Here is a 14,635-nt window from a genome sequence, read left to right as displayed (position 1 = left end):
GTAGGGAAATGAATCTGTAGTTCAGTAAATCTCAGGTTTTCCCATACTTAGTTTAGACAGACCCTTGGATAATCTGCCCATTTTTATGAACTTATGTTTTAAATTAATTATGTTTTAATTTTTGCTCATTTCTCACTATTCATCTCAGTATTCTGCCACTTCCTGCACTAAGAAAATACAAAGAAAAAGAAAAACAAAAAGAGGGAAGCGTCTGTTTATCAAGTATCTGTTTATCACTAATAGCAAACCTAATTCAATTTTTCCTTTTCTTCTTTTTTTGTTTGAATAGGCAAAATATTCAAATAATTCAAAATTTTTTTAAAAAGTTATTCGCTGAAAAAACTCCATGCCACTCCTATGACCTAACTACCCAGTTTTCACCCTCCCCTATGACCATGAGAATTCACGGTTACTACTTTCATGTGTACCCTTCTAGAGTTTCTTTATGCATATACAAGCAAGCATAAGTATATATGCCTTTTCACCACTTGGTTTTACACAGACTGTAGCATATCATATCTGCTGTCTGCACCTTGTCTTTTCACTTAAAAGTACATATTGGAGATCTTTCCATTTCAGTACATAAAGTACTTTATCATTCTTTGTAATAGCTATGTAGTGTGCCATTGCATAGGTATACCATAAACTCTACCAACAGACATTTCAATTGTTTCTAATATTTTGCTGTTACAAAGAATACTACAATTGAAAAGCTGTGCATATGTCATTTTACATGTCTGCAAGTACGATAAATTCCCAGAAGAGGAACCTCTGGCCTAAAGGTATGTGCATTTGAAATATGGCCAAACTGCCCTCCACAGGGATGGTGGGCAATCCATACTCCCATAACCAATCCATACTCCCATCAACAAAGTATGAGAATACCTGTTTTCCCATGCCTTATCAAGAGAGTGTATTATCATTTGGATTTTTGCCAGTCTGGTAAGTGAAGAATATCTCAGTGAAGTTTTAATTGGCAATTTTAAAATTATGAACAAGGCTTAGCATCCTTCAGACAACTTAAGAGCCATTTGCATTTCCTCTTCTCTGAACTATCCTCACTGTTTTCCCATGTTTCAATTGGGTGGATGATCTTTTTCTTTTTGACTTCAGAAGCTCTTTAAATACTAAAAGACTAGCCCTTTCTCTATTCAAAATTGCAAATATTTTCTCCTGTTAAAGCTGTTTTCCTTTTTGCTTTGCTTTTGTTTGTTTGGGAGATTTTTGCTTTTTTTAATTAGCATGCATTTTTTATTATCAAATCTATAATTTTCATAGCTTAGGGATTTTAAGTTATGGTTAGAAAGGCTTTCCCCATTTCAAGGCTATAAAGGAATTTTCCCATGTTTTCTTATAATATAAATATTTTTACATTAAATATTTGATTCATTTGAAATTTATCCTGGTGTCTGGTATTTTACCTAGATGTATAGTCCATAACATGCAATCTGAAATTATCCCAATTCTAAAGCGAATCAAAACCGTTACTGTTCTTATGCTGCATATACTGGCTATTGCTTCCTCTTACTTCCATTCTGGTCAATTTCTACAATCTGTGGTCTGTCCATTGGAATGGCAAACAGGGGAAAAAACTATTTTCTTGTCCTTGTGGTTTGCAATTTAGTGTTGGGGGCTGGGGAGGGGTGGGGTGCCTAGTGCTACTCCAGAAACAAAACTCTGCCAGTTTATCCTTTCAGATTTTCTTCTGATTAGGAGGAGTTAGAGCACATGTTCTGTCATATCAAAGACTGGGAAGCTGAAGACATAAACTACATTTTAAAACTCTCCCAATACTGTACTCATCTCTATGTTTCTATCAATGTACTTCTAAAGATTTCACCTTCATCACAGAACAGGCTAAACTCTTTTCAAGATCACGTGCCATGTTAGAGCATGGGCTAACCCTGAACTTTGTGCAAAGGTCCAGTTATAATTCACATATTTTTTTCCAAATGGCTATCTACTTGTCCCCACATCCCTAGCTACTAAGCAAAGAAATCAGTAAGAATGAAGAATCTCTGTATGTACAAGGGAACTCCCATAAGACTATCAGCTGACTTTTCCATAGAAATTTTGCAGGCCAGAGGGAGTGGCACCATACAGTCAAAGTGATGAAAGAAAAAAACCTACAGGCAAGAATACTCTACCCAGCAAGGATATCATTCAGATTTGAAGGAGAAATATAAAGTTTTACAGACAAGCAAAAGCTAAAAGAGTTCAGAACCACTAAACCAGTTTTACAAGAAACGTTAAAGGAACTTCTCTAAGGAAAAGAGACCACAACTAGAAATATGAAAATTATAAAAGGAAAAATCTCATTGGTAAAGGCAAATATACAGTAAAGGTAGTAGTAGATCAACCACTCATAAAGCTAGTAGGAAGGTTAAAAAATAAAAGTAGTAAAATCATCTATATTCACAATAAGTAGTTAAGGGATACACAAAACAGAAAGATGTAAAATACGATGTCAAAACAGTAAACATGGGTGGTAGGAAGCAAAAATGCATGGTTGTTAGAAAGTGTTTGAACTTAAACCATCATCACCTTAAAATAATCACTTATCAGTATAATGATCAGATTGTTATACATGAACCTCATGGTAATAACTAACCAAATATCTATAATAAATATACACACAAAAGAAGAGAAAGAAACCCAAACATAACACTAAAGATAGTCATCAAATCACAAGGGAAGAGAGCAAAAGAAGAAGAAAGAAGCCAAAAAGAACTACAAAACAACCCCAAAACAGTTAACAAAATGGCAATAAGACACATCTAACAATAATTAGTTTAAATGTAAATGGACTGAATGCTCCAGTCAAAAGACATAGACTGGCTGAAAGGACACAAAAACAAGACCTGTATATATGCTGTCTACACGAGACTCACTTCAGATCTAAAGACATACAGACTGAAAGAGAGAGTATAGGAAAAGGTATTCCATGCAAATGTAAATCATAAGAAAGCTGGGGTAGCAATATTTATATCAGACAAGATAGACTTTAAAACAAAGACTGTAAACAAGAGGCAAAAAAAGAACTTACATAATGATAAGGGGATCAATCAAAGAAGAAGATATAACAATATGAGTATACATATGTACCCAACGTAGGAGCACCTAAATACATAAAGCAAATATTAACAAACATAAAGAGAGAAATTGACAGTAACACAACAATAGTAGGAGACTTTAACAACCCACTTACATCGGTGGAGAGACATAAGATCCAGACATAAAATCAGTAAGTAAACACTGGGCTTAAATGACATTAAACCTGATGGACTTAACAGATTATATATAGAACATGCCATCCAAAAGCAGCAAGATATACATTCTTTTCAAGTGCACATGGAACATTCTCCAGGATAGATCACATGACAAGCCACAAAACAAGTCTCAATAAATTTAAGAATATTGAAATTATATCAAGCATCTGTTCTGACCACAATGGCATGAGACTAGAAATCAACTATGAGAAAAGAATGCAAAAAACCCAAAACAATATGCTACTAAACAATCAATGGATCACTGACAAAATCAAAGAGGAACAAAAAATACCTGGAGACAAATGAACATGAAAACACAATGATCTGTGGAACACAGCAAAAGCAGTTCTATGAGGTAAGTTTATAGTGATACAAGCTTACCTCATGAAACAAGAAAAATCTCAAATCAACAATCTAACATGTAACAGTCATGTTAGATACAGCAAGAAGGTCTACCTTAAATTTGTTTGGAGTCCCAGAAGGAAAAGAGACAGAAATATGGTAAAGAAAATGTTAGAAAAGATAATGGCTGAGAATTGTGCAGAATTCATGGAAGATAATAATCTATAGTATCAAGAGAACCAGCAAATCCCCAGCAGGAGAAATAAAAGTAAATATATACCTGGATATATCATAAACTTGAGAAACCCAAAGATAAAGAGAAAAATCATAAGAGCAGCCAGAGGGAAAAAAAGAAGGCAAAATACTTTTAAAGAGCAACAGTAAGATTGACATTTAACTCTTCAATAGTGACAATGGAAACAAAAAGATGAGAGAATATAATATACAGAGAGAAAATAACTACTCATCTAGAATTCTACTGCCACTAAAATCTTTCTCAGGAAAGATGGCTATTAAAATGGCCTAACTTCAGGGCTTTCCTGGTGGCGCAGTGGTTGAGAGTCTGCCTGGTCTGGGAAGAGCCCACATGCCGCGGGGCGGCGGGGCCCGTGAGCCATGGCCACTGAGCCTGCGAGTCCGGAGCCTGTGCTCCGCAACGGGAGAGGTGAGAGGCCCGTGTACCACAGAAAAAAAAAAAAAAAAAAAAAAAATGGCTCAACTTCAAAACTTAACTGTAGCAAAATAATACGTTATCCTCTTAATATGCCTTTTTTTTTTTTTTTACACCAGTGTTTAAACTTTTATTTCACACCATGCAAGGTCAATTATAACATTAAAAAGTGACAACAGCTATAAGCTACAATTTTACATTTATACATTGTAAGTGTCCATTTTCAAAAGCTGAATTACCATGTTGCCATAACAGCTAGGCTTCAATTCAACTGTTTATACAGATAAAATTTACTATGAAAAACAATGATTTTATATCTGTCTTTAATTCTTCTTTTTACCTTTAATATATATATCACTTTGGACAGAATTAAATCTCTTAAGATAATGAAGAAAAGGTCATATGAAATTAGGTATATGGAGAATCACAGAATTCTCAGGGCTTATTTAGATTCTATTTTCTTTAACCAGAAAACAGGCTTTAAACAACATGATTCTTAAGGTTGTTTTTAGTTCTGTGGATGATTCTGTACCAAGCTAACCACATGGTTACTGCATTATTGCGGTAAAAATTTCACTTCAGGGGCTTCCCTGGTGGCGCAGTGCTTGAGAGTCCGCCTGCCGATGCAGGAGACGCGGGTTCGTGCCCCGTTTCGGGAGGATCCCACATGCCGCGGAGCGGCTGGGCCCGTGAGCCATGGCCACTGAGCCTGCGCGTCCGGAGCCTGTGCTCCGCAAATGGGAGAGGCCACAACAGTGAGAGGCCCGCATAACGCAAGAAAAAAAAAAAAAAAAAAAATTTCACTTCATTAAATCAATGGTACAATTAACTTAAAAAACTAAGTGCTCTATCAGAGTTACAAGTGAAAGGCTATATTTACATAATCAGTCTTAAAATATAAAATAGATGAGAAAAGATTCACAAGACATAGAAATGAGCCCTTTTCCTTCTCATAAAAAAGTGATAACATGTTAGAAAAAGTAACTTAATTAGGTAAATTAAAACATTATGTTAATGAACCTGGAAAATTCTAACAGTTCAATGACTCACACAAGCACTGCTAGTGAGAAGCAAGTAACCCTTGTGCTACATGCAAATAGGGAACCTTTGTACATTTGACTACCCAGATACAGAAAGGTAGCTTCTGTCTGAAAAAAAGAATAATAGTGTTAATGATCAAAAGTATATGCTCACCTTGTAAAAACTCCTCCTTGCAAGCAATGAAGTAGAAGAAAACAATGCTGACTTTCTTGGCCTGATTCCTTTAAATCGTCCTTGAACCAAGAATAACTAAAACACTGGACCACAAGTGTTCCAAAGAGCATAAAGCTTACTGTTAAAATACCGAAAACATACTGTCCCTCAGAGAAAAACCTGACAGACACCCAGATATCCACAATTAAATCAGTTACATAGATTATAATGCCAAGAACCGACATCATAAAATTTAACTTAGTATATTTCATTATGAATCACTATATCTCTTGGTTATCTACCTCCTTCTCTCATACAAAAAGGAAAAAAAAAGAACAAATATTAGTGCATCCTTTCGTGTAGCACTGAATTTTAATTTCTACTCCCTAAATCTATTTAAAAGAAAGAATAAATATTATGAAATTGGAACACTAAAACCAAAGTGACTAATTTTAACTTTCTTTTCTAAACCTCTAATCCAGTTGTTACAAGGCTTTATTCAATCTTCTGTCTCACAGTGTTCTTCATTACAGCTGACAACACCTAAAATGAAACATCATAAAAGATTCTAAAAATCTTGAGTATAGTATTAAACACCCTAGGCCATGACTTTATCAAAGCCCTACTTTTTCTAAAAATAATATATTACCACTAAATATACTTTTTATAATATATAGCTTTGGGAAAGTAAAGTGTCAGAGATATACTTAATAGTTGACAACTTCCTGTCAGACTACTTACCTTTTAAAACACATAACCTGCTCACAAAGACATTTGCCACAGGACCATTTATAGTGGCAAAAAACTGGAAATCATCTAAATGTGTCAACAAAAGGAATTAATAAATAATGGTAGAGTCATAAAATGGAATATTACAAAGCTACTAAAAATATATTTAACAAAGGTACAGTAGCTGTGAAAATTCTTAATATGCTTTTTTTAAAGCATTTTTTAAAATTTATTTATTAATTTAGTTAGTTAGTTAGTTTTGGCTGCATTGGGTCTTCGTTGCTGCGCGCGGGCTTTCTCTAGCTGCAGCAAGCGGGGCCTACTCTCCGTTGCAGTGCACGGGCTTCTCATTGCGGTGGCTTCTCTTGTTGTGGAGCACGGGCTCTAGGCATATGGGCTTCAGTAGTTGTGGCACGCGGGCTCTAGGCACAGGCTCAGTAGTTGTGACACACGGGCTTAGTTGCTCTGCGGCATGTGGGATCTTCCTGGACCAGGGCTCGAACCCATGTCCCCTGCATTGGCAGGTGGATTCTTAACCACTGCGCCACCAGGGAAGTCCCAAAAATTCTTAATATGCTTTGATACAACAATTCCATCTAAGAATCAAGCATAGGGAAATGCTTACAAATGTGCACAAAGATATATGCTCTTTGCAGAACCTTTTTTAAAATAGCAAAAAATTGAAAACAACCCAAATGACAATGAGAAGCCTAATTCAATAAATTATGGTACATCCGTACTAAAGAATACACCATGCAACCTTTAAAAAGAATGAAGTAGCTTTGTATAACCTACTTTGGAAGATCTCAAGACACATTAAGTGAAAAAAGCAAGTACCAAAAGGATAAATATAGCATATTGCAATATATCCTTCCTAATTATACATGGAGAGGAGAAAGGAGTTGGGAGTAGGAAGCAAATGCAATTTTAATCCTTTAAATATTCTTTCATATTGTTTGAGTTTTTTACAACAGACATGTACTAAGGTATTACATAATTTCTTAAAATAAAAACAATAGTAAATGATATTTATAAAGAATTTTGATGACTGGAGAAAGTATTTATTCTACTAATAATAGCTAACATTTACTTACCACTACATGCCAGGCATTGAGCTAATGCTGTACATAAAATGTCCTCATTTAATTCTTACATCAAACTTAGGAGGTAGATATTACTATTGTGAACCCTATTTTATAAACGTAAGCTGAAAGCAATCTGCAGATGAGATTTGTGTGACTCAACAGTGGTTTCTTTAACTGTCCTAATTTTTTTTTTTTTTTTTTTTTGGCCATGCTGTGTAGCCAGGGATCAAACCCATGCCCCCCGCAGTGGAATTGCAGAGTCCTAACCACTGGACCGCCAGGGAAGTCCCTAATTAATTGCTAACATTTCATACAAAAATCTAGAATTTTCCCTGCTACTGAAAAACTCAAAGATCTGCTACAGTAGACTATCATTCCTTCAACAGCAGTGGGCACCCCACTAATGGCATAGGCTCTCTCAAGTTCACCACAGTAGCCAGCCACCACACTTCAGTCATTTCAACAGCTGGGTCTCAATGCCAATTCACCTACCTAATAGCTGTGTGTCCTTAAATATGCTCCTTTACCTCCCTTTGTCTTATTTTCTTCCTCTGAAATAATGGAGATAATAATGGTATATACCACAGAGGGTTACTGTGAAGGTTAAGAAAGATAATATATACAAACCTCTAGAAAAGTACCTGGCATAGTCAGGGCTTAATAAATGTTTGTTAGTTATCATTATTATCTTGCCTGTCTGCCTGACATCTGTAAGCATCTGCATTTGCAATCTTTGACTTCATTTTAAAGAATGTAAGTGAAAAAATACTATGTTATAATCTCAAAGCTTTGAAAATGCAAAGGAAATATGACTGGAGAAATACAAAACATGTTAGCAGTGATTTTATCTGGGGAATTAATGGTATTATAGATGATTTTTTTCTTCTTCATTCTTTTCTATATTTATGGGCTGAACAGTTTCCCCCCAAAACTCATATGTTGAAGTGCTAACCCTCAATGTGACTGTGTCTAGAGATAGGTCTTTACGGAGGTAATAAGGTTGAAAGAAGTCACAAGAATGGGTCCCTAATCCAATAGGACTGGTGTCCTTATAAGAAGGGACACAGCAAGAAAGGAGCCATCTGCAACCCAAAGAAAGAGGCCTCACCAGAAACCAATCTTGCTGGCACCTCGATGTTGGACTTCCAGTCTCCAGAACTGTGAGAAAAATTAATTTCTGTCATTTAAGCCACCCAGTCTGTTGTATTCTGTTAAGGCAGCCCGAGTAGACTAACACCCTGTGTTCTATAAAGAACATTTATTACTTTAAAAACTAGGAGGAGAAAGTGTTACTTAAAAAAAACACACAACCTAATACTTAACAGTGTTCTTGTCATTTTAGCACTTTTAAGTATTTTGTTTAAAAGTCTTCAGAATAATATTAAAAGATATTTCACTCTTCTTACAGAAAAAAACTAAAGCTCATTATCACTACTTTTCCTGTCAAGAATGTTGTGGCCAAACAGGATGGAAAAATCATTTTAAAATCTGAGTATTTCCAACCTAGCAGGCCACGAATTTCCCTGCAATAAGTTTCTAATCTTAAAATGAAAGACATCATGCCCAGTATAAGCATGGAGCTTAGGAGGATGAGATTTAATCAAAAGGTTCTGTTGCTTAATTGAATATTTACTTAAACCTACCATGTGCTATTTTAAGCTCTTGAGATAGATCATGTGACAAAAGAGACAAAAATCCCTGCCATTATGGAACTTACATCCTAGCAGAGAAAGACAGTCAATCAACGATAAAAATAATAAGTAAATTAGGTATCATATTAGAAGGTGATAAGCACTATAGAAAGAACAGAGCAATGTTAAGGGAAATCAGGAGTTGGAGTAGAGGCAGGTGCACCACAGGTTGCAATTTTAATTAGAATGGTCAGAGCAGGTCTCACTAAGAAGGTGGCATTTGAGTAATGAAATTAGCCATGTGGCTGTCACATGAAAAAGATTGCCAGGTGGAAGGAATAGTGAGTTCGGAAGTCTAATGTACTAGATTTGGAGCATGTGGAACAAAATTCCAAAGAATATTGGCAGATGCCTTAACATAGTTATATTGAACGTGTTTAATGTGTACCCAAGTCCTGTTTTAACATCATTTAAAAAAACGTACTTTCCTGGGCTTCCCTGGTGGTGCAGTGCTTGAGAGTCCGCCTGCCGATGCAGGAGACGTGGGTTCGTGCCCCGTTTCGGGAAGATCCCACATGCCGCGGAGCGGCTGGGCCCGTGAGCCATGGCCGCTGAGCCTGCGCGTCCGGAGCCTGTGCTCCGCAAATGGGAGAGGCCACAACAGTGAGAGGCCCGCATAACGCAAGAAAAAAAAAAAAAAAACAAAAACGTACTTTCCTAAGGAAAATGGGAGAGGCCACAACAGTGAGAGGCCCGCATAACGAAAAAAAAAAAAAAAAAAAACAAAAACGTACTTTCCTAAGCTTTACTATCTAGGAAAAAAAATATTGCCATATATAGTGGAAGAATAGATAGTAAGAATAGTAGGTACCACTGCTGAGTATTTACTATGTGTGAAGTGTTTTACAAACTTTATTTTATTTAATTCTCACAAATTTCTATAAGAAGGGTATCATTGGTCCCATTTTACAGATCATGGAACTGAGGCTTAGAGATGTTGGTATTTAGGTGAGTTATCTCTAATGAGTAAACTGATTTCAATATACAGGCACACCTTGGAGATATTGCGGGTTTGATTCCAGACCACCACAATATAGCAAATATCGCAATAAGTGAGTCACACACATTTTTTGGTTGCATATAAAAGTTATACTACACTATACTGTAGTCTATTAAGTGTGCAATTCTGTCTAAAAGCCTGTGCATTAAGTGTGTACTGTGTCTAAAAAAAGTGTATACATTAATTTAAAAATACTTTATTGCTAAAAAATGCTAACCATGATCTGAGCCTTCAGCGAGTCAAAATCTTTTTGCAAGAGTAAAAGATCACTGGGACTTCCCTGGTGGTCCAGTGGGTGAAACCCCATGCTCCCAATGCAGGGGCCTGGGTTCGATCCCTGGTAGGGGAACTGGATCCCACATGCCACAACTAAGAATTTGCATGCCGTGACTAAAAGATCCCACGTGCCGCAACTAAGACCCAGTGCAGCCAAATAAATAAATAAATAAAATTTTTTTTTAAAAAAAGAGTAAAAGATCACTAATCACAGAACACCATAACAATATATAACAAATATAACAATAATGAAAAAGTTTGAAATATTGTGGGAATTACCAAAATGTGACAGTGACACAAAGGGAGCAAATGCTGTTGGAAAAATGGTGCTGGTCGACTTGCTCAATGCAGGGTTGCCAAAATCTCCAATTTGTAAAAACCACAATATCTGAGAAGCACAATAAAGCAAAGTGCAATAAAACGAGGTAGACCTCCATGTGTGCATTTCTTAATCACCCTCCCCACAAAGAGAGCTTCCTTTACCTGGCATGCATAAGGAAAACACTAGCCATTTTGAGACAAGATTTACAAGATGGGAAAAAATAATTTCTAAGAAACTTAGAAATTGCATTACTGGCCGAACATCAGACTCAATACACTAATCTGATCTGGCAACTTCTAAATTCCTAATTTAGTGAAACAGAACATAACGCCAACTAGAAGGAAAACTACACAGCAAAGTACATAATAAACATAGCAGCTCTCATAAAAAAGGGCCTGCACCTCCTTCAGTAACCACATAGTTGTATAACTTGCATGAAGGATAGTTCACCTTTATCCCTACACTTGATCACTGTTCCAATACCACCTTAGCAGAAATAATGCCACCTACAAAATTTGACTTCAGTTAGAGAATTCAGGACACTTACTGACGTAATAGGACAGTTTCGATACAATTTCATTCAGAGGTCAACCCAGCTATGTGGCTACCTGGCTGCCAGCCAAAATACATAACCTTTGCCCACTGTAGATGATCTCTTCACAATAAAGAAGATACCTGAAAGAAATACAAACGAGCAGACTTTCATTTATCAATCAAACTTAACACGTAAAATACGGGCTTACTTGTTACATATAAGAAGCCTTCTTTAACTCAAAGTCCCTCCTGGAAAATCTTCATCCTGGGAATCTTTCATTTCTTCTTCACTGAAAATAAGCATAATTAAGGGATGTGTAAACCTTGAACATCGAAACTAAAATGAAACTGAAATCACCTGTTAGTCATATGTGGGATTTTCTAATCCAGTGATAACAGAGTCTGTATCATTGTGACCACAGTACACTCCTTTTTAACCATCACATTGGGGGAAGGAATTACATGGCTCCTTTTACAGGTTGACTAGGTTACAAGCCTACTGTATTATCAGTTAAGTTTTAAGAAGACACAATTTGCCTCACAGTATATCTAAGTGGACAATTCATGTTTGAAAGGGAGAGATTCTTGAATCTGAAATATTCTAATAAAGAATTTATCATTAACAGAGCCTACTTATTTTTTCAAACTGTATATACCTTCTCAAACCCTATGCCCCAAGAATATATGATTGTTGGTTTCTATTTCGAAAATAAACACTACAGTTCTATTTCCAAGCCTTTGCTCAAGTTATTTACTATTTACTTCTACCTCCATCTTCCTGAAGTTCTATCAGTCTTCAAGAATCAGCTCAAAACCCACCCCCTCTAAGTTTTCCGAGATCTTCCCAATCAATTTGATTCTCTCCTTCCTCCTTGCAATCCCATCACTTCAGCTATACTTCTCTAGGATTTACCCACATATGCTTTAAAATAAGACCATATATATCTCCTTCCTGGTAATACGCCTCTAGAAAGCTAACTATCTTATTCATTTTAACACACACCCACACGTCCACAATACTTTACATGTTATAGGTAGAGGATAAATTATTGTAAATGTAACTGAACAGAATGTAAAAATCATTGGTCTTATTTGTTGGGGAGGAACTTAAACTTCAAGTCTCATTGCTAAACATATTCACAAAGACTCAGTTTTCTCTCTGTAGCCTATATCTTTCTTCTGACCTCAACCCATATATCTGTCTATAGATTCCTTTATGGGGATATCCCACAATCACCTCAATTTAAACTACTCTAAACCAAGTTCATTACCTACCCTCTGTTCCTCCTCTTCTGCTAGTGTCTAATGTTTCCTTCTATGACTCTACTCAAGTCACTTAAATTTAAATTATTTGTTGGGCCCATTTCTTCATCTACCCAGTGAAGAGCTTGACAATGAATTCAATGAAATCTTGATGGAAGGCACAAGGGAAATTTTAATTTAAAAAAAAAAAAAAAGCTAAGGGACAAGAGAATGGAGCTGCCCATGTAATTAGTTCCACCCTCTTTTCAAAGGTTTGCTGACTTTCCAGCAGAGAATTTTTAGAAAGGGAAAATAGCTTCTTGCCTGAAGAGCAATTAACTGATAGCAGACAAATAAATAAATATTGGTAAGCTGAAAACACCTGATGTAGGGAATTTTGATGGTTATTCCAAGCAATTTTTAAAGGACTTATTGCTTGCCTTCCCGTTGCAAAGGGGATAATTTACGTGATTATTTCAATGAAGGTTTTTGAAATACATGAAGAATAGACCTTTGAGACACAGGCAAAGAAACCTGTCACACATAATCCAGGTGTGTTTTCAAGAAATCTGGTGTATTAAACTGATGATTTGTAAAATAAATACTGTATAAATAGCAAGAGTCCTTTCTTCAGGAATTCCTGACAAAAAAGGATGTTAAAAATGCATGTCCATGTTTATTGCTAGTAAATAAAAATAAAATCTTTGTATATTAAACAAAAATGCACGTCCAAATTGTAGAACCACAGGCATCTCATGTGTCAAGTTCTCACTTGTTTTGAAAAAGGGGTCTGGGGTGCCGGTTACATAATTGCCATAACTGGATACAAGTGATCATGGGATCCGTGCATTTCCTTTTAAGTACACTGTAACTCGATTTTTTTTTTTTTTAATGGGGAGGGTTAGTTAACACTGGGGTAGTTAACGCTCAGCGGATTAGAAAAGGACTCCTTACAAAGACCCAAGCCCCCAACACGCAGGCCACCCTGCTTCTCTGGGTAGGCTAGTGGCACGAGGCGGGAGAGGAGCTCCCTGAATCCGCGGGCACGGGGCAGGTGCTGGCGCAAGGCAGCGAGACGAACAAGGCTTCAGACGCAGGGCTGGGCTCACAGAACGCTCACCTGGGCAAGTCCCTAAGTCTCCGTCTTGCGTTTGTAAAGCGGGCATAAAAATAGTGCCTTCCTCTTCACATTGGGAAGCTTAAATGAGAGAGTGGCACTCAGCACAACAGTAAGCGCTAAATAAACCTTCGTTACTGCTGTTTATTGTAAAAGGACACACACACGCACAGGACACACCACACACACACAGGACACACACACAGGACACACACATAGGACACACAAGACAGCAGAGAACACACACATGACACACAGGACACACACACACAGGACACACACACGATACACGACACACACACGACACAGGACAGCACACACACGACACACACAGGACACACGACACAGACACACAGGACACACATGACACAGGATACACAGGACACACACAAGACACACACACAGGACACACACACACCACACAGCACACACAGGACACACAGACGACACACAGGACACACAACACACGGGACACACGACACAGACACACAGGACACACATGACACAGGATACACAGGACACGCACAAGACACACACACACACACAGGACACACACACACCACACAGCACACACAGGACACACGACACACAGGACACACAGACGACACACAGGACACACACGACACACGGGACACACACATACAGGACACACACAAGATACGACACACACAGGACACACGACACAGCACACACACACACCGCACACAGGACACACGACAGACACAGAAACACACACACACCCCTCACCCTCGCCTGAGAACCCGACGAGCGATCCTTCCCGGGATTTCGTCCTCAGTAACTAACCCCAAACCCCTCGCTCCGTCACAAAACTTCCCCGGTTAAAAGGTCTCTCGTGCACTTGAATGAACTCGCCTGCCTGGACACAAACTACTGCGAACGCACCACTTTCTATGACAGGCGGCAGCGCCCACAGGCCGGGAATCCAGCCTGGCCTCGGGGCGCCTCAAACCACACGCCCGCGAACTCCCTCGCGCTGCGGCCAGCGAAACCTGGGTAGCGTCACGTCGCCGCTGGCCCCGCCCCTCGCGCAGCAACAGACTCCCCTCCCTTCCCGCGCCGCTCGCGCGTCGTCACGTGCTCGCGGGCCCCGCCCGCAGCACAGCGGCTGATTTCCCCCTGCCCTTCCCTGCGCCTCACGTCACC

The 14,635-nt window shown here is 38.0% G+C and overlaps 1 protein-coding gene across 1 annotated transcript in view; it reads right to left on the bottom strand.

The window, feature by feature from the left end:
• The window catches only part of XKR9 (XK related 9), a 24,696-nt gene extending 13,291 nt beyond the window's left edge, over window positions 1-11,405 (bottom strand). The window contains exons 1-2 of the mRNA XM_007460781.1: window positions 11,322-11,405; window positions 5,476-6,018 (exon numbers count right to left, since the gene is read on the bottom strand). Coding sequence (XP_007460843.1) covers window positions 5,476-5,747 — 272 coding nt within the window. The 5' untranslated portion in view covers window positions 5,748-6,018; window positions 11,322-11,405. The remainder of the gene's footprint in view (window positions 1-5,475; window positions 6,019-11,321) is intronic.
• Between the last annotated feature and the right edge of the window lie 3,230 nt (window positions 11,406-14,635).

The sequence above is a fragment of the Lipotes vexillifer genome, unplaced genomic scaffold (assembly GCF_000442215.2).
Source record: "Lipotes vexillifer unplaced genomic scaffold, Lipotes_vexillifer_v1.1 scaffold27, whole genome shotgun sequence".
NCBI classification, from domain to species: Eukaryota; Metazoa; Chordata; class Mammalia; order Artiodactyla; family Lipotidae; genus Lipotes; species Lipotes vexillifer.
Note: the sequence above shows the minus strand (reverse complement) of the source record. Positions and strands in the feature narration are given on the sequence as shown.